General features: G+C 55.5%; 5 protein-coding genes across 5 annotated transcripts; 2 read left to right on the forward strand and 3 right to left on the reverse strand.

The window, feature by feature from the left end:
• Positions 1 to 8: 8 nt before the first annotated feature.
• M421DRAFT_95753 (uncharacterized protein) lies at positions 9 to 1,006 on the reverse strand (the record flags this gene model as incomplete). The annotated part of the gene is made up of 2 exons (XM_033598338.1): positions 9 to 812; positions 962 to 1,006. 2 exons carry the CDS (start codon positions 1,004 to 1,006, stop codon positions 9 to 11), a joined length of 849 nt encoding a protein of 282 aa, XP_033444185.1.
• Positions 1,007 to 1,385: 379 nt separating this feature from the next.
• M421DRAFT_425273 (uncharacterized protein) lies at positions 1,386 to 3,533 on the forward strand. The gene is made up of 2 exons (XM_033594026.1): positions 1,386 to 2,134; positions 2,402 to 3,533. The coding sequence occupies exons 1-2, from the start codon at positions 1,859 to 1,861 to the stop codon at positions 3,074 to 3,076; spliced, it is 951 nt and encodes a 316-aa protein (XP_033444186.1). The 5' UTR covers positions 1,386 to 1,858; the 3' UTR covers positions 3,077 to 3,533.
• Positions 3,534 to 6,421: 2,888 nt separating this feature from the next.
• M421DRAFT_425275 (CRO1 protein) lies at positions 6,422 to 9,214 on the reverse strand. The gene has a single exon (XM_033594027.1). The coding sequence runs from the start codon at positions 9,174 to 9,176 to the stop codon at positions 6,717 to 6,719; it is 2,460 nt and encodes an 819-aa protein (XP_033444187.1). The 5' UTR covers positions 9,177 to 9,214; the 3' UTR covers positions 6,422 to 6,716.
• A 471-nt stretch (positions 9,215 to 9,685) lies between these two features.
• On the reverse strand, positions 9,686 to 15,133 carry M421DRAFT_74018 (uncharacterized protein; the record flags this gene model as incomplete). The annotated part of the gene is made up of 3 exons (XM_033597000.1): positions 9,686 to 10,706; positions 10,758 to 13,896; positions 13,969 to 15,133. The coding sequence occupies 3 exons, from the start codon at positions 15,131 to 15,133 to the stop codon at positions 9,686 to 9,688; spliced, it is 5,325 nt and encodes a 1,774-aa protein (XP_033444188.1).
• A 498-nt stretch (positions 15,134 to 15,631) lies between these two features.
• On the forward strand, positions 15,632 to 17,940 carry M421DRAFT_301584 (uncharacterized protein). Its single transcript, XM_033589108.1, has one exon. The coding sequence runs from the start codon at positions 15,734 to 15,736 to the stop codon at positions 17,906 to 17,908; it is 2,175 nt and encodes a 724-aa protein (XP_033444189.1). The 5' UTR covers positions 15,632 to 15,733; the 3' UTR covers positions 17,909 to 17,940.
• The last annotated feature ends 237 nt before the right edge of the window (positions 17,941 to 18,177 follow it).

An 18,177-nucleotide genomic window follows, 5' to 3' on the forward strand; every position in this document is an offset into this window, starting at 1 on the left:
TAAGCCAGTCAAAAGCAGCGCGCGGCGCAGATGGCCTTAATCTGGTAAGGCACTCTTCTCGCGGGGAGATCATATCCATGCAGCACCACCGTCAATGTTGTTGTTGTTCGTAGTTCCCCGTCGAATAAGAGTGGAGCCGGAGGAGCGGTGGGCAGCAGTAGTGGGCCAGTATCAACGAATACAAAGTACTTGATTAAGGAGGGGCAGCAAGTAGCGGTAAACATTAACATGCTCCAAGCGGTGACTGGTACACTCTGTGAGACATTAGAATTTTTCACGGCAGGGAAATTAGGCTTCGTACTGTGCGTGAAGGAGAGGGTCTGAGCAGCTCGGCGCGGCTCTGATGTGATGACAGGGCTTCCCCAGCAGCAAAAGCAACCGAGCCGGGACGACGTTAGAGGACTCCCGCTGTTTCGGAAGGACTCACTCCAGAGAGCAGCCGTGTGCCGCGGCGACGGCTCGTGTATAGTCTCTGTACTAGCCAAGGGGAAGGGTACCGTACCAAAGTTGACGAAGCCATCCCGAGCTGAACGAGACGACGTGACTTTTGCTGGGAGCCAAACGATGCTGTGTAGCATGACTCCATCAGGTTCGGTAGCTGATGTTGTCCTCAGCAGATTTGACTTGCGTACGACATGCATGTGGGAGCAGGTACTTGCGCAGAGGCCAGCTTGCGGCGCGCCGCTGGGGCTCTGGGAAGTGGGCCGCGCTCTTGTCTGCGCACAGAACCCGCGCATCAACGAACGGCCAGCCCAAGGGCGGCCGAAGGAGCCTGCTTCTGGAGGACGGAGCGGCGGAGAGTGGATTGTTGGCTGTTAAAAAGCGCCGGTGGAGTGTTGTGAGGGCCAACAAACGAAACGCGCTGAAAACAGTGACAGGAGGATGGTGCAGGGTTGGGACGTCGACTGTGGCACAGCAGCGTTGGTGAAAAGCACAAAGATGCATCTTTGGTACAGCTTACCGCATTCCCGTCGTTCAGCGAACGAGAAGCGGTTGCCAGCGCCATGCTGCGAGGCTCGGTGGCTCGCCAGGGTTACGGGTATATTGTAAGCAATGGCACGGTGTTCCAAATATTACCCACCCAAACACACCAGCTGGGGACATGCGGGCAGCCTGCCCGTTCCTGCACGCTCCCTCTCTAATAACGCGCTGCTCCCATCCGATCCGTCAGGCATCAATGAGCCTCTATCACATGTGCGCCCAGTGGAGGCACCGTCGAACGCTCGCCTTGTGGCCGGAGTCAGAGGCACCTTCCACGGCCCGCAGGTCATCGGCCCAGTAGGACGTTAATGGCGATGGTCTTGTCGCAGCACAGGCACAGCGATGTCAGTCCTGACCCGGAGGAGAGGAATGCTGCTCGGGGGTCGAACAGGGGTGGGATGAGCTTGGGCTCTGTTAGCGGTAAATGGCGCGGACAGGGGTTTATGTTAGTGGCTGAGGCTAGCGTTTTCCTGCCCATGCGAACTGGGAACCCTGGCAGTCGCCCGTCCGCGCACGAAGGCTCAAAAGGAAGGCACAACCCACAGCCGGCGGTGGCCCTCGAACCCATTTTACACATCTTACCAAGCAACTCTGGACGTCACGTCTACCCGTACGATACAGGATCCGTAAATCTGGATCCTTCTGGCATACTCTAGCAACTGTTCGACCAACCCACCAAATGTGCAGCAGTCAGACCCGGATTTTCCTTTCCTCTTGCGCTGCTGCTCGAACCTTCACACCCACTCTCTTCTGCGATCGCACACGGAGAACCGCCCTCAGTTTGCGCATTCCACGGTGAGCAGGCATTGGCCTGGGCTCTATTCCCCTTCAACTACCCCAACCTTTACCTCGACCTACATACGGCGACGTCACGAACATGTACGCGCCCCAATACCATCAGCCCCCAGGCTACTCCGTGCCCCACGACGTGCATCACCGCACGACCCCGCCAATGTCCCCTGGCCAGAGCGCAAACTTCTACTCGCCCCGCTATGGTATGCCCTCGACTCCACGCGCCAGCCCCAGCGTCAAGGGCCATGCGCGCCGCGCCTCGACCGCCGTACCACAACAGCATTATTCGCATGCTTCAGCGGGGAGGCCTATGCATCCCATGCAAGGCGCATATCCTACGCCGCGAGCAACGCCCGAATATGTAAGTGGTCTCGATTACGATTACCTCTACGCACGCCCGCGAAAGGCCCGTCGCGACACAGACGCTTCTTTTCTCAAGCACTCTACTCGCGAGAAGAGGCGTCGTCCGTCACAGTCGGCGCACTACGTCCACCGAGTCTTCTACGACGAGGGATATGGGGTTGAATATCAGGCCGAGGAGGACGTATACCGTCACCCGCCACCACCGTACACGCAACACGAACGATACGACACGTATAGGGATGCTGATCGCTTTTATTATGATCAGGTCCCAATCTTCGAAGAGCCCGCTAAACCTCGTGCTCGACGTGCTTCTCACTCAACTCGTGCGCCGCCACCACAAGAGAAGACGCCCAAGCGCCCTGCAGCTACCAAGCCCGCTTCCAAGGCTACCGAAGCGGATGCGCGCCGCGCTGGCATTCCTGCTGGCTACTCTTACAAGAACTGGGACCCCACTGAAGAACCGATCATGCTCCTCGGCAGTGTCTTCGATGCCAACTCACTCGGCAAGTGGATCTACGACTGGACTGTCTTCTACAACGGCCCTGCCACCCCTCTCGCGGAGATGGCTGGCGAACTCTGGCTCCTACTCATCCAACTCGCCGGCAAAGTCAAGAAGGCAGACGAGAACATGAGCAAGATTCGCAGGAAGGAGAATGCTGAGATGGTTGAAGACTTCCTCATGAGCGGCGAGCGTCTTTGGATTCGCTTCGCCAAGCTCCTCAAGACATGTGAAGACTTCATGTGGAAGGCTGCAAAGAAGGAGAGCGGCGACAAGAAGCCCGTTTCCATGGGCAAGAACAGCGGTCGCGAGTTTGTGGAGTCCATCTTTGGACGCGACCGTGAGCTTGAGAAGACTGAGAAGCTCATGACTGGCATGCGTCTCTGGAGCATGCGTTTCGATGCCAATTGCGAAGAGATCCTTCGCTGCCCCTCTGCTTAGCGCGTTCACATGCCATTGCCCGGATGCAGTGGCACTGGCGTTGATTCGGTCTGTTTTACGCTTTGTTATTATTTGTTTTGCGCTACTTGCTTCACGCGAGATACCCTTTCTTGCTGTCTAATTGCTAATCTGCTGCATCTTCTGCTCTGGACGATTCTTACTGTATACTAGTTTCGGGTTGAGACACGGAACGTTCGCAGCATCTGGGCGGGTCAAAGGAAAAGTCACTTTCATTGCGACAATACCCCCTTTCTTACTCAATTGGTTTTACTCCCGCGTACAGCATGGTGTTCAGGCTGGCAGTGTCCAGATTCTCCTTATGTCTTTGGGTCAGCAACTAGATCAGAGGTGGCACCTACACCACTTCATAGGCTTGGAACCGCAAGGTCAAAAGTAGTATACCCTTGCTATCAGCAGATCATTTATCAATATCAGTAGCTATCACTCATCTTGCACATTCCCCTCTGGCCCCCACCCCTGCACTTCAGCATATTACATTGTGACATGACCAGCAATGGCGCCTCAAGACTGCTTGGACTTGGTGCACATATTCCTTCTGTCAGCAATGCAATAAATGATCCATCTGACCCCACCCCACCATCCTCAGGTGGAGCCGCCGCCCGCTGTGATGCGCGATGCACCTCATCACATGGGTGTCTCAATGCACCAATTGCGTGTTCGCATGTCACTTTGTACCCTGCTATTGGCCCATACATGACTATTTCACGACCTATGACCAGCCTTATGCGCTGCAGCCTGTAGTCCATCACTGATGCGTGAAATGCCGTCTAGTCTGCCTAGAGGTCTCTACTCGATTGGCTTGTACGCGAGCAGTCGATCGCTTGGATGAAGGCAGTAGCGGCGCTGGGTAGCAATGCTCCTTCCCTTCCAAAACGGGCACTCGCGCAGCAGCAGATGCAAAGAGCGACAATAGCAGAACCTCAGGTCAATGTCAAAATGCTGCACATGTCCCTTTACGTCCCTTTGCGTTCCCTTGCATTATCATACACACCGCCCTGACTAGCGATGCGGCTCTCGCAAGTGCCCGCTGTCATTTCTCCAGGTGCGGCTGCGCAGCGCTCTCCCTTGCCGAACCAGAAAACGGCATTGTTCGACCGACCATCTTCCAAATTAAGAGGCGTCGTTATCGAGCCAGGACAACCCTTTCCAGATCGTCCTATCAACAACCCTCGAAGATAGCAGTACACAGCTCGTAAGCGAGAAAGTGAGCCCTCGCTGTTCAATTCGACATGTGTCAAAGTCGTCCGGCATATGATGGTTGGACGACACAATGTTGCACAAAATGCAGTCGCACGGTTCCAAAACTACTAGCTGGGACACGCTATTATCGCAGACTTATGTGCCTGGAATGATGGTGGGTGTCACAAGCTGAGCATGCTTCCGGATCTTTACTGTTGGTTGGTTCTGGCCATCTCAACCATGCACGGCTGAACTTCCTCACCGACCTCTCACCATCTTTTCCACTGGAAGGACCTGTCACATCTAAGTATCGATGTGCCACTGTATCGCAGAACACAAAGCAAGTCATGATCATGTGCGCTTCCCCATCGAGCACTTGCTCCGGAACGTTGCGCGGTACCGGGTTCATTCTGCGCAACGACACGTCCTCATTGAGAGTGACATTGGAATGGACATTGTCCCAAACAGCAACAACGTCGTACTCACTCTCATCTGCCATGATCACAGACACCGGTCAGCCAAAGACTCAGCTCGGTCGTCCTTCCTTACCACAACCTGCCTGACGTCGCAGTCTGCGAGTTCGCGCGAGTCGTTCAATCACTCCTGCGTTCGCTTCGGCGACGATGCAGAACCAACAGAACAAGGTTTATTTCGAAACGGATCGGCGGCCTGAACGCTGAATGGTTGAAGCGCACCGTGCCGGACCAGTAAATCATCTGTGCGCTGAAGGTTCGGCATCCCGTGGCATGACGAACGCCAACGTCCGACCCACTCTCGTGCAGCTCGTCACGACTACCCCGCAAAGCTGGCAAACAGGTTGAATGACAACGCGAGACAGATTGTGCATCAGATCTGGCAATTCAGGTGGCTGGAAGTCGACAGTGTGGTCACACGGTTGCCCTTCTTCGAACGTATTGCGTAGAAGGCATGGCTGCTTCAAGACAGCCAACGGGACACAGCAGCATTCTTCGGATCCCGCCGAACTTTCAGACACAAGATCAGAAGGACGTGATGTGATGCCGTATGCAATGGCTCATTTGGGTCGCGGCTGCTGGGACGTCAGAAAGGTCAGCTGGACGATGCTCATCATGACACGGATCGAAAGCCGGCACTGCTTGCTTATTTTGACATCATGGTGGCTGGAGCGGGATCGATGTAAGCGCTCGGCTTTAGCCGCGAATAATGCACTCAGCCCAAGAGCAGCATCTTGCTGACAAATTGGATAAGTGTTTTTCTGATCATAGCGAGAGCGATGCGACCTGTTGATCACAAAGTCGAGTTCCAGGCAACACCATCACAGTCACTACGCAGATACGCATGTACGATGTTGTAGGCCATGACGAGCTTGCAGAGACTGATCAGATCACTGTAAAGCAAGTATCATACATCCACCTTCACTAGATCCACTCCAAATCTAACGAACCCGATCTGCGACCCGTACGGCAGAGCCAAACCATACGCTACCTAGCGCCGTAAGATCAGCCCAAACCCCACGTGCCGCGCCCCTTCACGGAGATCCATTCAACGCCCACACGTAAGCGCTCGGGCCCAAATAAGCAAATCAGAGATAGGCATCCATCACCGACTTCACGTCGAACACCCATCCACAGCGGCAACCTACAATCTAGTCACTGAGTCACACTGCTGCCTACACCACACTCCACAGCCAACACGGACTAACATCCAGGATTTGCATTCCCCCTTAGGCGGGCATCGGCTACAGTGACGCATGCGAACCGCACCCCGAATTAGCTTCTCTTACATTACACCGCCTTACGACATGCATTAGACTGCGTATGCTGTGCGACCACACCTCTCGTCGCCCAGCCCCGATGCGCAGATCTCGTAAGCCTTGCCTCGCTTGCGCGTCACACAGCAGCTTGCGGTGGCCGATGGCGTTGGAGCCCGAGACGGGTGTGATTTACCGGCCGATGCAGGGGTGGATGAGTACAGATTTTGCAAGAATATTGACTCCTGAGATAGAGCGGGAGAGCACGATGGTCGTTGGAAACGAGTGGATGTGATCAAGCAGCTTGTAGGGTTTGTGCGCTATGGGACTAGCTGAGTGAGCGAAGTCTGTATCGATTATATAGTAAGGCACGATGGGATACCGTTACATGCAGAATTGTAGACAATGTACAGATGCTCGGATCTGCGACAGTCATCGCGCGTTCCTGTAATCTTGCACGTGAATTGTGACATGACCTCTCATGGGATAGCTTTCGTTGAGAACAAATTTGCTCGTGCGTACGTAGACTCTATGCCCAGTCGCTGGTCGACCAATTTGAAGCCGAGACTCGTGATGGGCGCTTTACAAGGCCGTAAGGTACACACATGGGCTTCCATGAAGAAGGTTTCCTCGGTTCGAGATGTGGAAACGCGGCTAGACCGTCCCTCGTCTACATATCACCTTGCAAGCATCTTGAGGAGGCTCCATTCTCTAGGACTTCAAGACAACCAACGCGTCCCTGCAAGCCTCCACGACCACCGGACTCTTCGCCTCCCCCATTGCTCTCTCCACAGCCTCCACACCTCCCTGCTCCCGTACGGCCTGCAAGCCCTTCTCCACCTCCGCAACACTATGCAAGCACACGACACCCCTATGCCTCAGCTCCTCATCCTCATCATCCGCCAGCCCAAGCAAGAACTCAACGCCCTTCTCCTGCTGCAAAAATGGGCCCACCGTGATCTCTCCGCACGTCAATAGCGTCGCCAGCGCGCCGCCAGCCGCACTCCGCGTCGGCGCATCGTCAACATCCGTCATGGCGAGGAGGAGGTGGAGGCGGTGTTTTGCGCGGGGGCTGCCATCGGCGAACTTCTCGATGCAGTACGGCGAGCCCATCAGGTTGCAGACTAATTGCGCCGCCGCGCGGCGGAGGAGATTGTTGTTGCTGAGCAGCAGGTCGTCAACTACGGTATCGAATGCCGTGCGGATGATCTGTGTTTGGGTTGTTTGGTCGAGCGAGGCGAGGTTCGTGAGCGCGAGCAGCGCTTCGAAGGCGTGAAGTTGCCAGATGGAGGACTCGGTGCGGAGGAGTTGGCTCTGGAGGGGGCGGATCGCGGATGTCGCTGGAAGAGAGATTGTGAAAGCGTGACTTGGATTAACGCTGATGAGGAGGCGGGAGAGGGCTTGGGCAGCGGCTGGCTGTGCTGTAAGTGGGACCGGTGTCGTGCTTGTCTTTGATGATGCTGCCGTTGCGGCCACGTGTTCCCAGATAGCGATGAGCAGTTTAACAGCGCCTTGCTGTGTCATCAAGCCTCTGCTGACTTTGTCGTTGCTCAGGTTTAAGAGAATCTGACTAGTCTGTGCTAGTATGTTTGGTGTGGGCTTTTTGCTGAGCTGGAGTAACAGGGGGACGATGCCGGCCTGGAGGAGTCGTGTACACCTTGCGATAGCATGCTCGTTGTCGAGCAGTTCCTGAGGCTCGGACGGCTTCTGAACATTGGCGTATGCTTTCAGCTGAGCTAATCTGCGATCCTCGTCTGATTGAATGGGTAGGAAGGCTGTGATGTTGGCGAAGATGGTCAGTCCGCCAAAGATGATGCTTCCTGGTGCTGATGGAGCGCTCATTGTCTCAAGGAGCCGCTCGAGAAAACGTCGATCGGCTGACAGGTCTTCGCGAAAATGTGCTTGGAGTGACGCGTAGGCCAGGGCTTCGACAGAGTTCTGTTTGGTGCTAGCGGCATCGGCACTGATGACCATAGACTTGAAACTTGCGAGCAAGTCGCTCTGGTCGACCTTTGCAGGGGTCTTGACCTGAGGGTTATCCGTAGAAGGAGGTTCTTCATCACCTAGCTTGATGAGGATGAGACCAGCGAGAGTAGCACGTCCCTTGTCCGTGCTATCTGCAATCATGTCCAGCCAGTCTCTGCAGTGCAGATTGACGGCTTCTCGACATTTCTTGTCTACACATGCCGCGCTGAGCAGATCGAGTGTTACCTGGATCAGCTTGTGGGATTTCTTCTTTTCGACCAAAGGCACCAGCGTGCCGACAAAGCCTTCTGTGAGGAAAAGAGCGGCCGCAGCTTCGACCGCAATCGGAAAGATAGCCGTAGCTGCTGAGAATGCAATGACTAGATTATCTGCATCGCCTTTCTCTACCCGTTGTGTGACAAACTTCGAAATCAACTCTTTCGCGGTATCTGGGCTCAGTTCGAACAGCTTGATGCTGGCAAGAGTGGCTTGGTCTCGAAGAGTCTTCGGCAGCCGAATGTCAAGAGAAGCAAGAATGACATCAAAACTATCAGCGTCAATGATGTTTTGGAGATGGTTCGCATGGTGGGCTAGTAGCTGCGCGACACCTCTCATGGCGCGTTCTGGATGATCGAGCGCCTCCTCCATGAGCATGGCTAGGCTTAGCTGGAAGACATCTCGATGGCTCTCCTTGAAGGTGGCATCGTCAGGCCAGAGGTTGCGGATGAGCAGGACTTTGAGTAGACCATCAATAGAATCGTCTCCGCGCGGGAACAGCTCATAGTAGGTTCGTGTAGGCCGCTCTCGCATAGCCTGTGCAAGCCACATCTGCGCACCGGTACTTTTCAGCAGCTCGCCGGTAACTTGGTCCAGGATATCATCTTCGTCTTTGAAGTCATTGAGGATTTGCATTGCTTGCTCCGCCTCTTCCTGCTTCAATGGCCGCTCTTTCAGCGCCTTTAGCGCACGCTCGCCATCAGCTTCATCCTTGCTTTGCACCCAGACTTTGCAAATCGACAGGAACTCGCTTTTGTCCTCCTCTTGCCGCAGCTTCTCCCACGCTTCTTTGATCTGCGCATTGTTCTGTGCGATGCTCGTAGCCTCACGTAACTTCCGTGCTGCCGCTGCTAAGTCGCCAGACGCCAGGCTTTCACTTGCGTCCTGCGCAAGCTGCAGTGCTCTCTCCTCCTCGGAGATGGAAGACATGGTTGTAACGATAGTTGGGAAGAAAATTGATGTTCGAGTGAAGTTCACGCTGAGTTGGAGGGATTGTGGGCCCATGCGATCGCTGTCGTTGGGTCGTTTCTGATTGGGCGCACAGACTGTCGTTTTAGATCGACTGCGGGGAGGAGCCAGACACGTCTGCGGCCTGCCTCTCTGACGTTGTCGAGCAGCAAAGCGGTCAGGATCTAGCTAGAGGAAGTCGCTGTGATGAAAGATTTGACGAAGCACAATTGGCACCACCGTGAGAACCGAAACTAGAAATCGAGTGCTCTATTCAACAATGCGTGTAAGAAATGCTCGCCATGCATACAATGCGTCCCAAAATCCCCTCGTAACGCCAGTAGCAGTCAATATGTTCAAATCGCTCAGCTTCGCCCAATCCAAGTATCCAGTACGCCTAAGGCTGCGTTCACCTGGCTATGCCAAAGTTCTGTGCCTGCCAACAACAGCCCTTGAATCATTCCAACGTCCCGCGCGTTCCTTCCACCTTTCTATCCATTTCCGTCATTGTTCGTCTTCTCTGGTTGTTTCTTCCTGATCACACCGAGAATTGTCAATCGCTCCCAGACATCATCCTTGACGAGGACGCGCGTCTTGTCGAATGACATGCCATCAAGCTCACGAAGGTCTCGGCACATGTTGGCAAGCATCATCTCGGTGACTCGACGTCTGATGCGTGTCTCATAGTCAAGTCGTGTTTGGTACTGCTCATCTGCCTCGATGTCGCCGCGCGGAAGGACAAAGCGGTCAGTGAGTTGCTCGTCATCTGGGTTTCGTCTAAGGGACATGACCCTGTTTTCAGAGGCCGAAGCGTAAAAGCGGAGCGTGACGGGATTGTCTCGCCAGTCCAGCTTTGAAAGGGACGGGAACTTCCCAAGCACCATAGCATTCTGGCGCAGGCGGTCGACTTTGTTGCCGACCAGCAGCAGCTCGCTCAGTCTCTTGATATTTAATAGTGGCCGGAGGTCTTGCAGCGAGTTGAAGTTGAGGTTGACCGATCGAATGTTCGGTGTCAGCTGCCCAAAGTTGTCGGGCAACTCTTTCAAGCCCATAGACGCAAGTTCGAGCCGCTGAAGATTCATGAGATGCTGTGTAATACCCAGAGTATATGCCGGGTTGAGAGAGATGTAAAGGTTGTTGACGTCAGTGTTCCTGACGAGGTTTCCCACACAGGTCTCCGCATCCGAGTCGTTTCCCAGGGTCTGATCTCTTGCTGAGAATGTATGAAGACGGCGTAGGTGTTCGAGACCGGTGACATGGGTCAAGGAGTTACCATCAACGTAGAGTGACTCAAGTCTCGGGAAGTGTCCCTCGACGTCGAGCAATGTCATACCGTTACGGCAGATCCGAAGGGATCGCAGATGTTTGCAAGGATCAGACGGCGTGTCGGAAAGTGGGAACTCGTCAAGCTCATTATCGTCAAGGTTTAGGTTTCGGAGCTGCGGCAGGCGATGCACATTGCGCACCTCCAGTAGGCGGTTCTTGCGCAAGTCCAGATCAGTCAAGGATTTGCTGATACAATGTCAGCTCAATGATAAAGGCGATCATTTGGAGTCAACCTACAAATTCGATCGCGCAAAGTCCACCAGATCGATGTCATTGCCCCCAGCATGCAACTCAATTAAACCATCGAGATGCAAGATACTATCGAGCGATTTCAGCTTATTGTTGTCGACCTTCAGCACCCGCAAATGCACGAGCTCAGCAAGCCCGTCTAGGCTGTCGATGTCGTTGTTGGAGATGTCGAGATGCTGCAGATTGCCCAACGTTGCCCAGGAAGTGAGACCGGTAAGCGAGTTGTTCTGTGCATGTAGCCGACGCATAGCATACGGGATGCCCTCGACTTGGCCAATGTTGTTGTCTGAGACGTCGAGCTCTTCGAGGCGGTAGCAAAGCTCGTCCAGCCGGTGCAAACTACCCAAGTTCTTGCCTTTTAAAGTGACTTCGCGAAGATCCTCCCAGTATGGCTCATCTGGCTCGACATCCTGCAATGCTCTCACAAGCTCAGCAGTGCCTTGAGCATACCGGTCCTCTAATGCCTTGGTGTATCGAGTACCATCGTGCTGAACAACAACTCGGTCTGGATGCTCGAACTCGTCGATCTGGTTCAAAGTAAAGTCAGGAAGATCGCTGAGCATGAAGGTGACGTCTCCTTTCAGTGGCGATGGCGGCGCTACCAACAGACCGTCCTGCTTGCCTTGTCCAAGGACTGGTGCTGAGACGTTCATTGAAAGCTCCATTCGATAGTTCTTCGAAGGCACTTCCTCCAGGACCGATAAGTCGCCATCAGTGTTGAACCTTGGTCTTTGATTTGGCCGCTTTCTGCGAAGTGTACTGCCATACGTGGATTGGACGCCCGAGAAATCTCGCTGGGGCTGCCCGAAGTGATTTGGAGGCTCTGTATGCCGTCGGTCCTGATCTGCCCCCTCCCGCTGCGCGAAGGAAATTGTGATGTCACGAACGCGGGCACGCGGTATTCTAGGCGTAGCTGCAGTGCGGTCCTCGAAGTATTGTATCTCGTGCTCAATATCATCCTCATCGGACTCTGGGATCGCATACGTTGTGTGTAGCGTGGGAGCCTTTTGCGCACTTTGTTTTCGTGGCGATTGTGTACTACACGATGTGGCTCGTGTCTCTGTCTTCGTAAAGCTCCAGCCGAAGTTGTTGGAAGCCTTTGAAGGCACAGAGCTTGCGCATGTCATTGGACGCGCTTCATCCTCGGCTTCGTCGTCTTCCAGGAGTGTCTCCGCGGTGGGTTGAGAATGCAGTGGTGTCGTGGTCTGTGCGATGAACTCCTTCGTTTCACTCACCGAGAGATCCGGGATGTTGCCGAACGGGTCTTCTTCACTCTGACTATGGTTCACGCTGCTGTGCTCCTCTTCTGGTATTTGATGCTGTTTGGAAGGGCTCTTATTGCGAACCCAGATCTTCTTCTCACGATTGTAGCTCATGCCTGCGATCTGGTGGGGGATGAGATGTGCAACTGCTTCGGGTGCGAGAGTTGCCACTTGGTCGGAGCGGCGTGATATATTCGTAGCAATCGTGTGTCCCAGAGATGATCCCGCAGATTGGCCAGTCTGAGGGCGAGTATCATTAGGGTCCCATTCGCTGTAGTCTGGGCCGAAGGGTCGAGTGAAGTGATCCTCGATCCTGCTGTCGCCCTTTTCGGTGGTTTCGCTGATTTGATCAGGCTGGACCGCACCGGCCATCCTCATGATCTTCACTGAGTTCACCGATGAACTCAAAAAGGAGTCTTCTTCTCGCTCCTGATACTTTCGAAGATGTTTGATGACACTGGGATCTGACTCGCGCTGTCTGTTGGGGTCGCGCCAAGCAGAGCGCCGACCTTCACGACTGGGAGGACGTTCGAATGTTATTGACGTTGATGGATGCTCGCTTGCATCTCCTGGCATTTCGAACTCTGACAATTCCTCGAGATCATCGAGCCCGCCAGTTGGTCTCCCCTTTGTACGGATGAAGTTCATGATCTTCAGTGCTTCGTCCAAGAAGTCTTGCGTGGTCACCGATCGCTTGCGGTGGTGGCTGCGCGTTGCTTGCCGTTTCATAGTGAACATGGCGACCTCGTTTGCGACTGCAGCCGCTCGGTCTTGCTCATCACTTTCGTCCGACACCATGGAAGGTTCCAACTGCTCACGTATAGTGTTCAGCTTTGGCGAAGCTTGCATAAATGCTTCTGTAGCCTCCATGATCTCTGCTTCGATCTCTTCACGCCTTCGTTGACTAGGAGTCGGATTGCGTGGTCTTAAGATGTGTCTTCGAGACAGGTTATTCGGATCTGCTGCATCGGCGAGGGGTTGACGATTGACATTTAGAAGGCCCTCTTTGATGACTGCCTGAATTGCTGCGTGTGAGTCTTGCGTCGGGAGCGCTCCTGCACCGCTGTGCGAGTCATTCATCTCGCTCTCCTCAAGACTATCGTTGATAGTTCTTCGACGCTTCGGTGTTGGATTCTTGAAGGGCGAGGTTGGGCCGCGCTTGCCATCAGTGTAGTCCGAGTGTTCGTCTTGCGAATCATCCTCTCTTGGGGGCACATGGCGTTTGAACTGTGGCCCCGATCGACTCGGTGTTCTAAACTGGTTCGAGGTGTGCTGCGATGGCTGCTTTGCTCGTGACGACTCACGGCTGTACGACGACTCGACATGGAACTTGAAAGGCGGACGGCTGCCGGGTGGGGCAACATCGCTTGTTGGTGAATCCTCAGGTGCACTGTCGTCCTCATCATCGTGAGTCCCTGACCTCCCTGAAGAGAGTATGGAGTACTCGGCATCGAACTGATACTTGTTAAGCTGGCCCTGCCCAAACGCACTCACTCGACGTGTGGAAGACTGCTTGGCGTCTGTTGCCGGCGACAGATTGCTGTGCACACCGCTGACTTCTTCGACCGACGTCAACCTTGATCTGTTCTGTACTGGTCTTGTTGCCTCCACTCTGCCATCCTGCGCACTACCAGATCTGGGTGAGTCTGGTTTGTATTCCAGTTGGCTCAGTCGCCTGATCAGCCGGTTGCTTGTAAAGGTATCGTGTGCGCCAAAAAGCTTGAGGGGACTTCCTGAGCTCTTTGCTCGATCGGGGCTCAGGAACTCATTGGCTCGTCGTCGATGGGGGGTCTTCGGGTCGTCGTAATCCTCGACAATGGCTGATTCGCCGGCGGTTGGTGGGGTGTCCCTGACAGCTGTTTGTACTGAGGTATTGCTGCGACCCGTACCCTGCGTGGTGTTGCTGCGACCGGTGCCTTGGGTTGTATTGCTGCGACGAGTGTCTTGTGCTGTAGGCGCTCTCTCGGGCGATGGGCTGAGCGGCCGTCTTCTAAACGACCCTTCTCGAGAGTAGCCTCCTCTTCGGAGCTCGACAAAGCGCCCAACATCTGCGATGTCGGGCGTGCCGACTGGCAGGCCTTCAGGGAGCGAGTCGTCTTGTGTCCTGACGAGAGACGAGTCTTCTCGAGCATAGTGCAGCGAGCTTTCTTCGGGTATCGAGTCGTGCTGGTCGGGCGGCGGCGAGCCAATCTGTCGCAGTCTGTTCGCAAGCTCCGAGCCTCTGAAGTTGTGCGCCGGGTTCAGTGTCTGTCCAATCTCGAGTTCGGTGTTGATGAAGACGGGGCTGAACTGCTCGTTCTCAAACTCGATCTGGCCGCTCACCGTGCGAGCTGGTTCGGGCTGTATCGCAGAGAGCGACTCTTGGGCGTCTGTGCTCAATGCCTCCTGCTGCGAGTCTTGTCTATGGTGCACCTGGCTCCCCGTCTGCGAGACAGAGCGATCGAGCTCCGAATCATCGACGCTGGCGGGCGCTGGCCATGGCGGCGGGCTAGAGGGCAGCGCAGGCAGATTGGACAGGCCCCTCAGCACGGCCAGCTTCCGCTTCAGCTGCGGCTCCTCCTTGGCCGGCGTGCTCGTGGGCCTTGCAAACATGTTCTCGAGGCCGGTGGGGCCAAAGAGGTCCTTCTGCTCGCTGCCCTCGCCCCTGACCAGGCGGCGCTTCCATTCTGGCGTCTCGTAGTCGCCGCTCGCTCTCGCTGCCGATATCGCGACGGTGTTGTGGGCGACGGTGCCGTACAAGATGGACCCCTCGGAGGTGGTGGAGAAGGACTGTGACACGTCGCGCGCGGGGTAGAGGTGCGAGTCGTCGTCGTGCGCGGCGGGCGGGGGGTTGGAGTCGCTGTTGCTGCGCTCGGCGAGGGCGTTGCGCTGCTTGGTCGGGCGCAGGTCGCTGCGCACGTGGACCTCTGAGAAGGAGCCGGACGAGTGTCGGAGGCGGGGGAGGCGACTGCGCGGCTTCGGCGGCGCGCTCTGGGCTACGGGCGCGGGCGCGGGCGTGGGCGTGAGTGTGGGCATGGGGCGCTCTGCTGGCGGCGTTGACGGCTGCGGGACCCACTCCTCGCTCAGATCGTCGAGCCATGGCTGCGACATGTTGCCAAACATGACGGCGTCCGTTTCGCCGTTGACCGTGTCGCAGCGTGTGCCGAGGACGACGCGAGGTTTGTTGTTGTCGCACTGCCGGCAGCGGGCACGCGTTAGGACATAGACGGCTTCTGTGTGGGCGGCATGCGAACAGGACGGCCCCAATTGCGGCGGCAACTTGCGTGGGCGCGTAGCAAGAGTCGGTGAATCAACACAAATGGACTGGGTGGGCTTGTGTTCCCCAATGCACGGATGCGGTGAGGGCTGATCGACGCCCTAATCGATTGCGCGCTTGCTTGTCGCCCCGGGCAACGCCTCCGTCATGCCGCCCGCAAATCCCCCCAGACAGAGGAAGAGGAGCTGCGAAGTCTGGAGCCGCCGCACCGCATGCTGTCCTATGCACGCTGATCGCGAGTGACTTTATGCCCCACCTGCTTGCTTAGCGATTTGTCCTGTTTGTCCTGCCAGACACAATCCCGGTGTGGGTACGGAACATGCACGACAGCCCTACGCCACCTATTCTTGACATACATACAGCGGTCACGTCACCGCCCGCGACAGACCTCCACGGAATACTGCGGACCGACTTAGGGGCGATCAAAGAGGGGGAACACAAATCGCATGCGTCGTATACAGGCCATGCCCCCTACCCTTCATCCTTACCTCAAGCGGGGATTAGACTTCGACGCCTCAACTATCGACCCCAGGGACCTCGTGGAAGACCTGCCCGCCGAACACCGCGACGCACAGAACGAACCGGCGAAGCGGAGGAGAGTGGAGGCAATAGCGTTGCAGTATTTGCGGGGAGGCGCACCACTCATACTCACGGCTCGCCTCAAGGGCCCCTTCAACAGCAAGGAATGGCAGAACCCATGGGCAGAGAAGCAGAGGGAGGGCATGGGTGGGCCAAGCAAGCAGGCGGCCAAGCAGGCACTGGGACAGCAAAAGACGAGGTCCACGGCACCACAGGTACCTTCTCCAGAGGCATCAAGGGCCCTTGGACACACTGAAGAGCAGCTCTACAGCCAGCCAGACCTCGAACCGCTGCCAGCCACAGCTCTCATACCGGATGATGACGATCAGTCCGGCCCCACTGAATTCTTCAGCATCGACACGGAGCAGTTCATTGCCAACAAAAGTCCAACCAACCCCTTCTGGCTGCGCCGTCCTGCTACAAATATATCTTTCCCTACAAACAGTCAGACGGATATGTCCCCGAGCAGGGTGCGACAGAGAGATCACAGGTATAGCTCTCGGAAGAGCCTGCAGCTTGCGCTCCCGAAGGAGCCTCTAGAGGGTCGACAATTACCTATACATGCAACCCCACCAGACGAATGGCGATCGAGCGCTTCAGCCTCGATGGACATATCGAGCCCTGCCACCGCCATCAAGCACCAAGCGCTGGAGCAGGACCCGTTTCATACGTCCACAACCAAGAGCGTACCAGATTCTTCAAGATTACGAGAAGACTCGGCGCAAGAGGAAGAAGCTCGTAGTAGCCAGGTCGCTCAATACGCGCAATTTGAATCAGCTGCTGAGATGCCTACGAGTCTCTTGAAGGACTCGACGGCAATTTACCCAGAAGCCCACCTACCACAGCCACCTCACGCGCAGTCTTTCGACTCTCTCGTCCCAGCTACTACGTACAAGATGCCAAGTACAATACAGGTCCCTCAATCAAGCCCGACACACGGAGTTGCAGGAGCAGGGAGGCTTGCTGGACCTTTAAGAGAAGAAATACAAAGATCTGCGGAACGATTTGTTGGCTTCATGCCCAGGTCGACGCGGAAGCGGGGGCTGTCATCAGTCGACCGAACAGCTGTAACAGGATATAGCCTGCCACAAAAACAGCGCCACGATCTAGTCGCTTCACCAGCACCAGACTCTTCCACAGGCTTTATGTACAGGCGAGTCGGTCAACCAAAGGGTGGGACTGCTGGACAAAAAGCAAAGCCGAGAGCCGTCAGCTCCCGCTCGTCGTCACCTGCCAAGAAGAAGGACAAGGATTCTTCCGTCGCAGCCCCCGAGTCTATAGCTCCTGTCGCCGAGGTTGAAGCACTGGAAGACGTGCCATCCATTGTTGTCGCTGACGCAAGGGAAGAAAGTATAGTGCATCGAAACGAAGGCAAGACAGAGGTTCAGGAAGGCGAGCGGCAGATGGAAGAACAGCAAGAGTCGTACAGGTCGAGGCAGTCACAGTACTCCACCCAAGCCGCGATGCTGCTGGCACAGCTTGAGTTCCAAGAGGACTCGTCACAGTCCTTAATCTCATCCCTGACTCCACGGCCATGGTCACAACAAGCACAGAATACACCGCCGGCGCTTCTGCTTCAGCCCAGCCCTGCAATTACGCCTCTGTCGGTCTTCAATGCTCATACGGACCTCTCCTTCAGTGGCCTCGCTGGGAGTAATGTTTCGGATGGACCGCCGATTAGCACGCAAGATCTCTTCGACGCAGCATCTCCTTTTGCGTTCAGTACAGCAAAGAAGAAGAGTCAACGTCCGCGGCGGACTAGCATGCGATTTGCTCTGACGAAGCTGACTGAGAGCACGACTGTATTGAGTCCCACTCCATTGATAGAGCGAGTGCCTCTCAAGGAGAAGAACACATCCACAACATGGAGCGTCGCGCATGAAAGGTCGTCCATGAACTCACTGAAAGCCGCACCGCAATCACCTCAACGCACTACGAACGACGTTGAGTTACCCCAACTCGACTTCCACACGTCACTGGACTTCGGCCCAAACGCCGACTTTACTGACTACTTTCTAAAGGACTTGAACAATCAACCTTGAAGCAGTGTTGAACTGCCCAAGAAAGCGTTCGTTGCACCACAACGTCGGCCAGGGTTGTGGGTAAGTCATGCCGGCAAAAGGCTCGCTTGACACCCCATCACCTCACACTCGCTCTCAATAATGATACGTTCATTTACGGGTCGCTGATAACAGCGATCGAGAGCTGCAGTCGTGGTCGAGATAGGCAGGGTGCAGCAGCCACCTGGTTGCAGTTGCGGTGAGAGGCCACGTTCCTGAGTGATTGGGTGAAAACGAGTCATAGAGCCACG

The sequence above is a fragment of the Didymella exigua genome (assembly GCF_010094145.1).
Source record: "Didymella exigua CBS 183.55 unplaced genomic scaffold M421scaffold_44, whole genome shotgun sequence".
NCBI lineage: Eukaryota > Fungi > Ascomycota > Dothideomycetes > Pleosporales > Didymellaceae > Didymella > Didymella exigua.

Bases quoted from the DNA above. Each gene is read 5' to 3' on its own strand.
- M421DRAFT_301584 (XM_033589108.1), top strand. From the start codon at position 15,734: ATGCGTCGTATACAGGCCATGCCCCCTACCCTTCATCCTTACCTCAAG.
- M421DRAFT_425273 (XM_033594026.1), top strand. From the start codon at position 1,859: ATGTACGCGCCCCAATACCATCAGCCCCCAGGCTACTCCGTGCCCCAC. The intron at 2,135-2,401 runs GTAAGTGGTCTC...TATTATGATCAG, and splicing joins CGCGAGCAACGCCCGAATAT to GTCCCAATCTTCGAAGAGCC.
- M421DRAFT_425275 (XM_033594027.1), bottom strand. From the start codon at position 9,176: ATGTCTTCCATCTCCGAGGAGGAGAGAGCACTGCAGCTTGCGCAGGAC.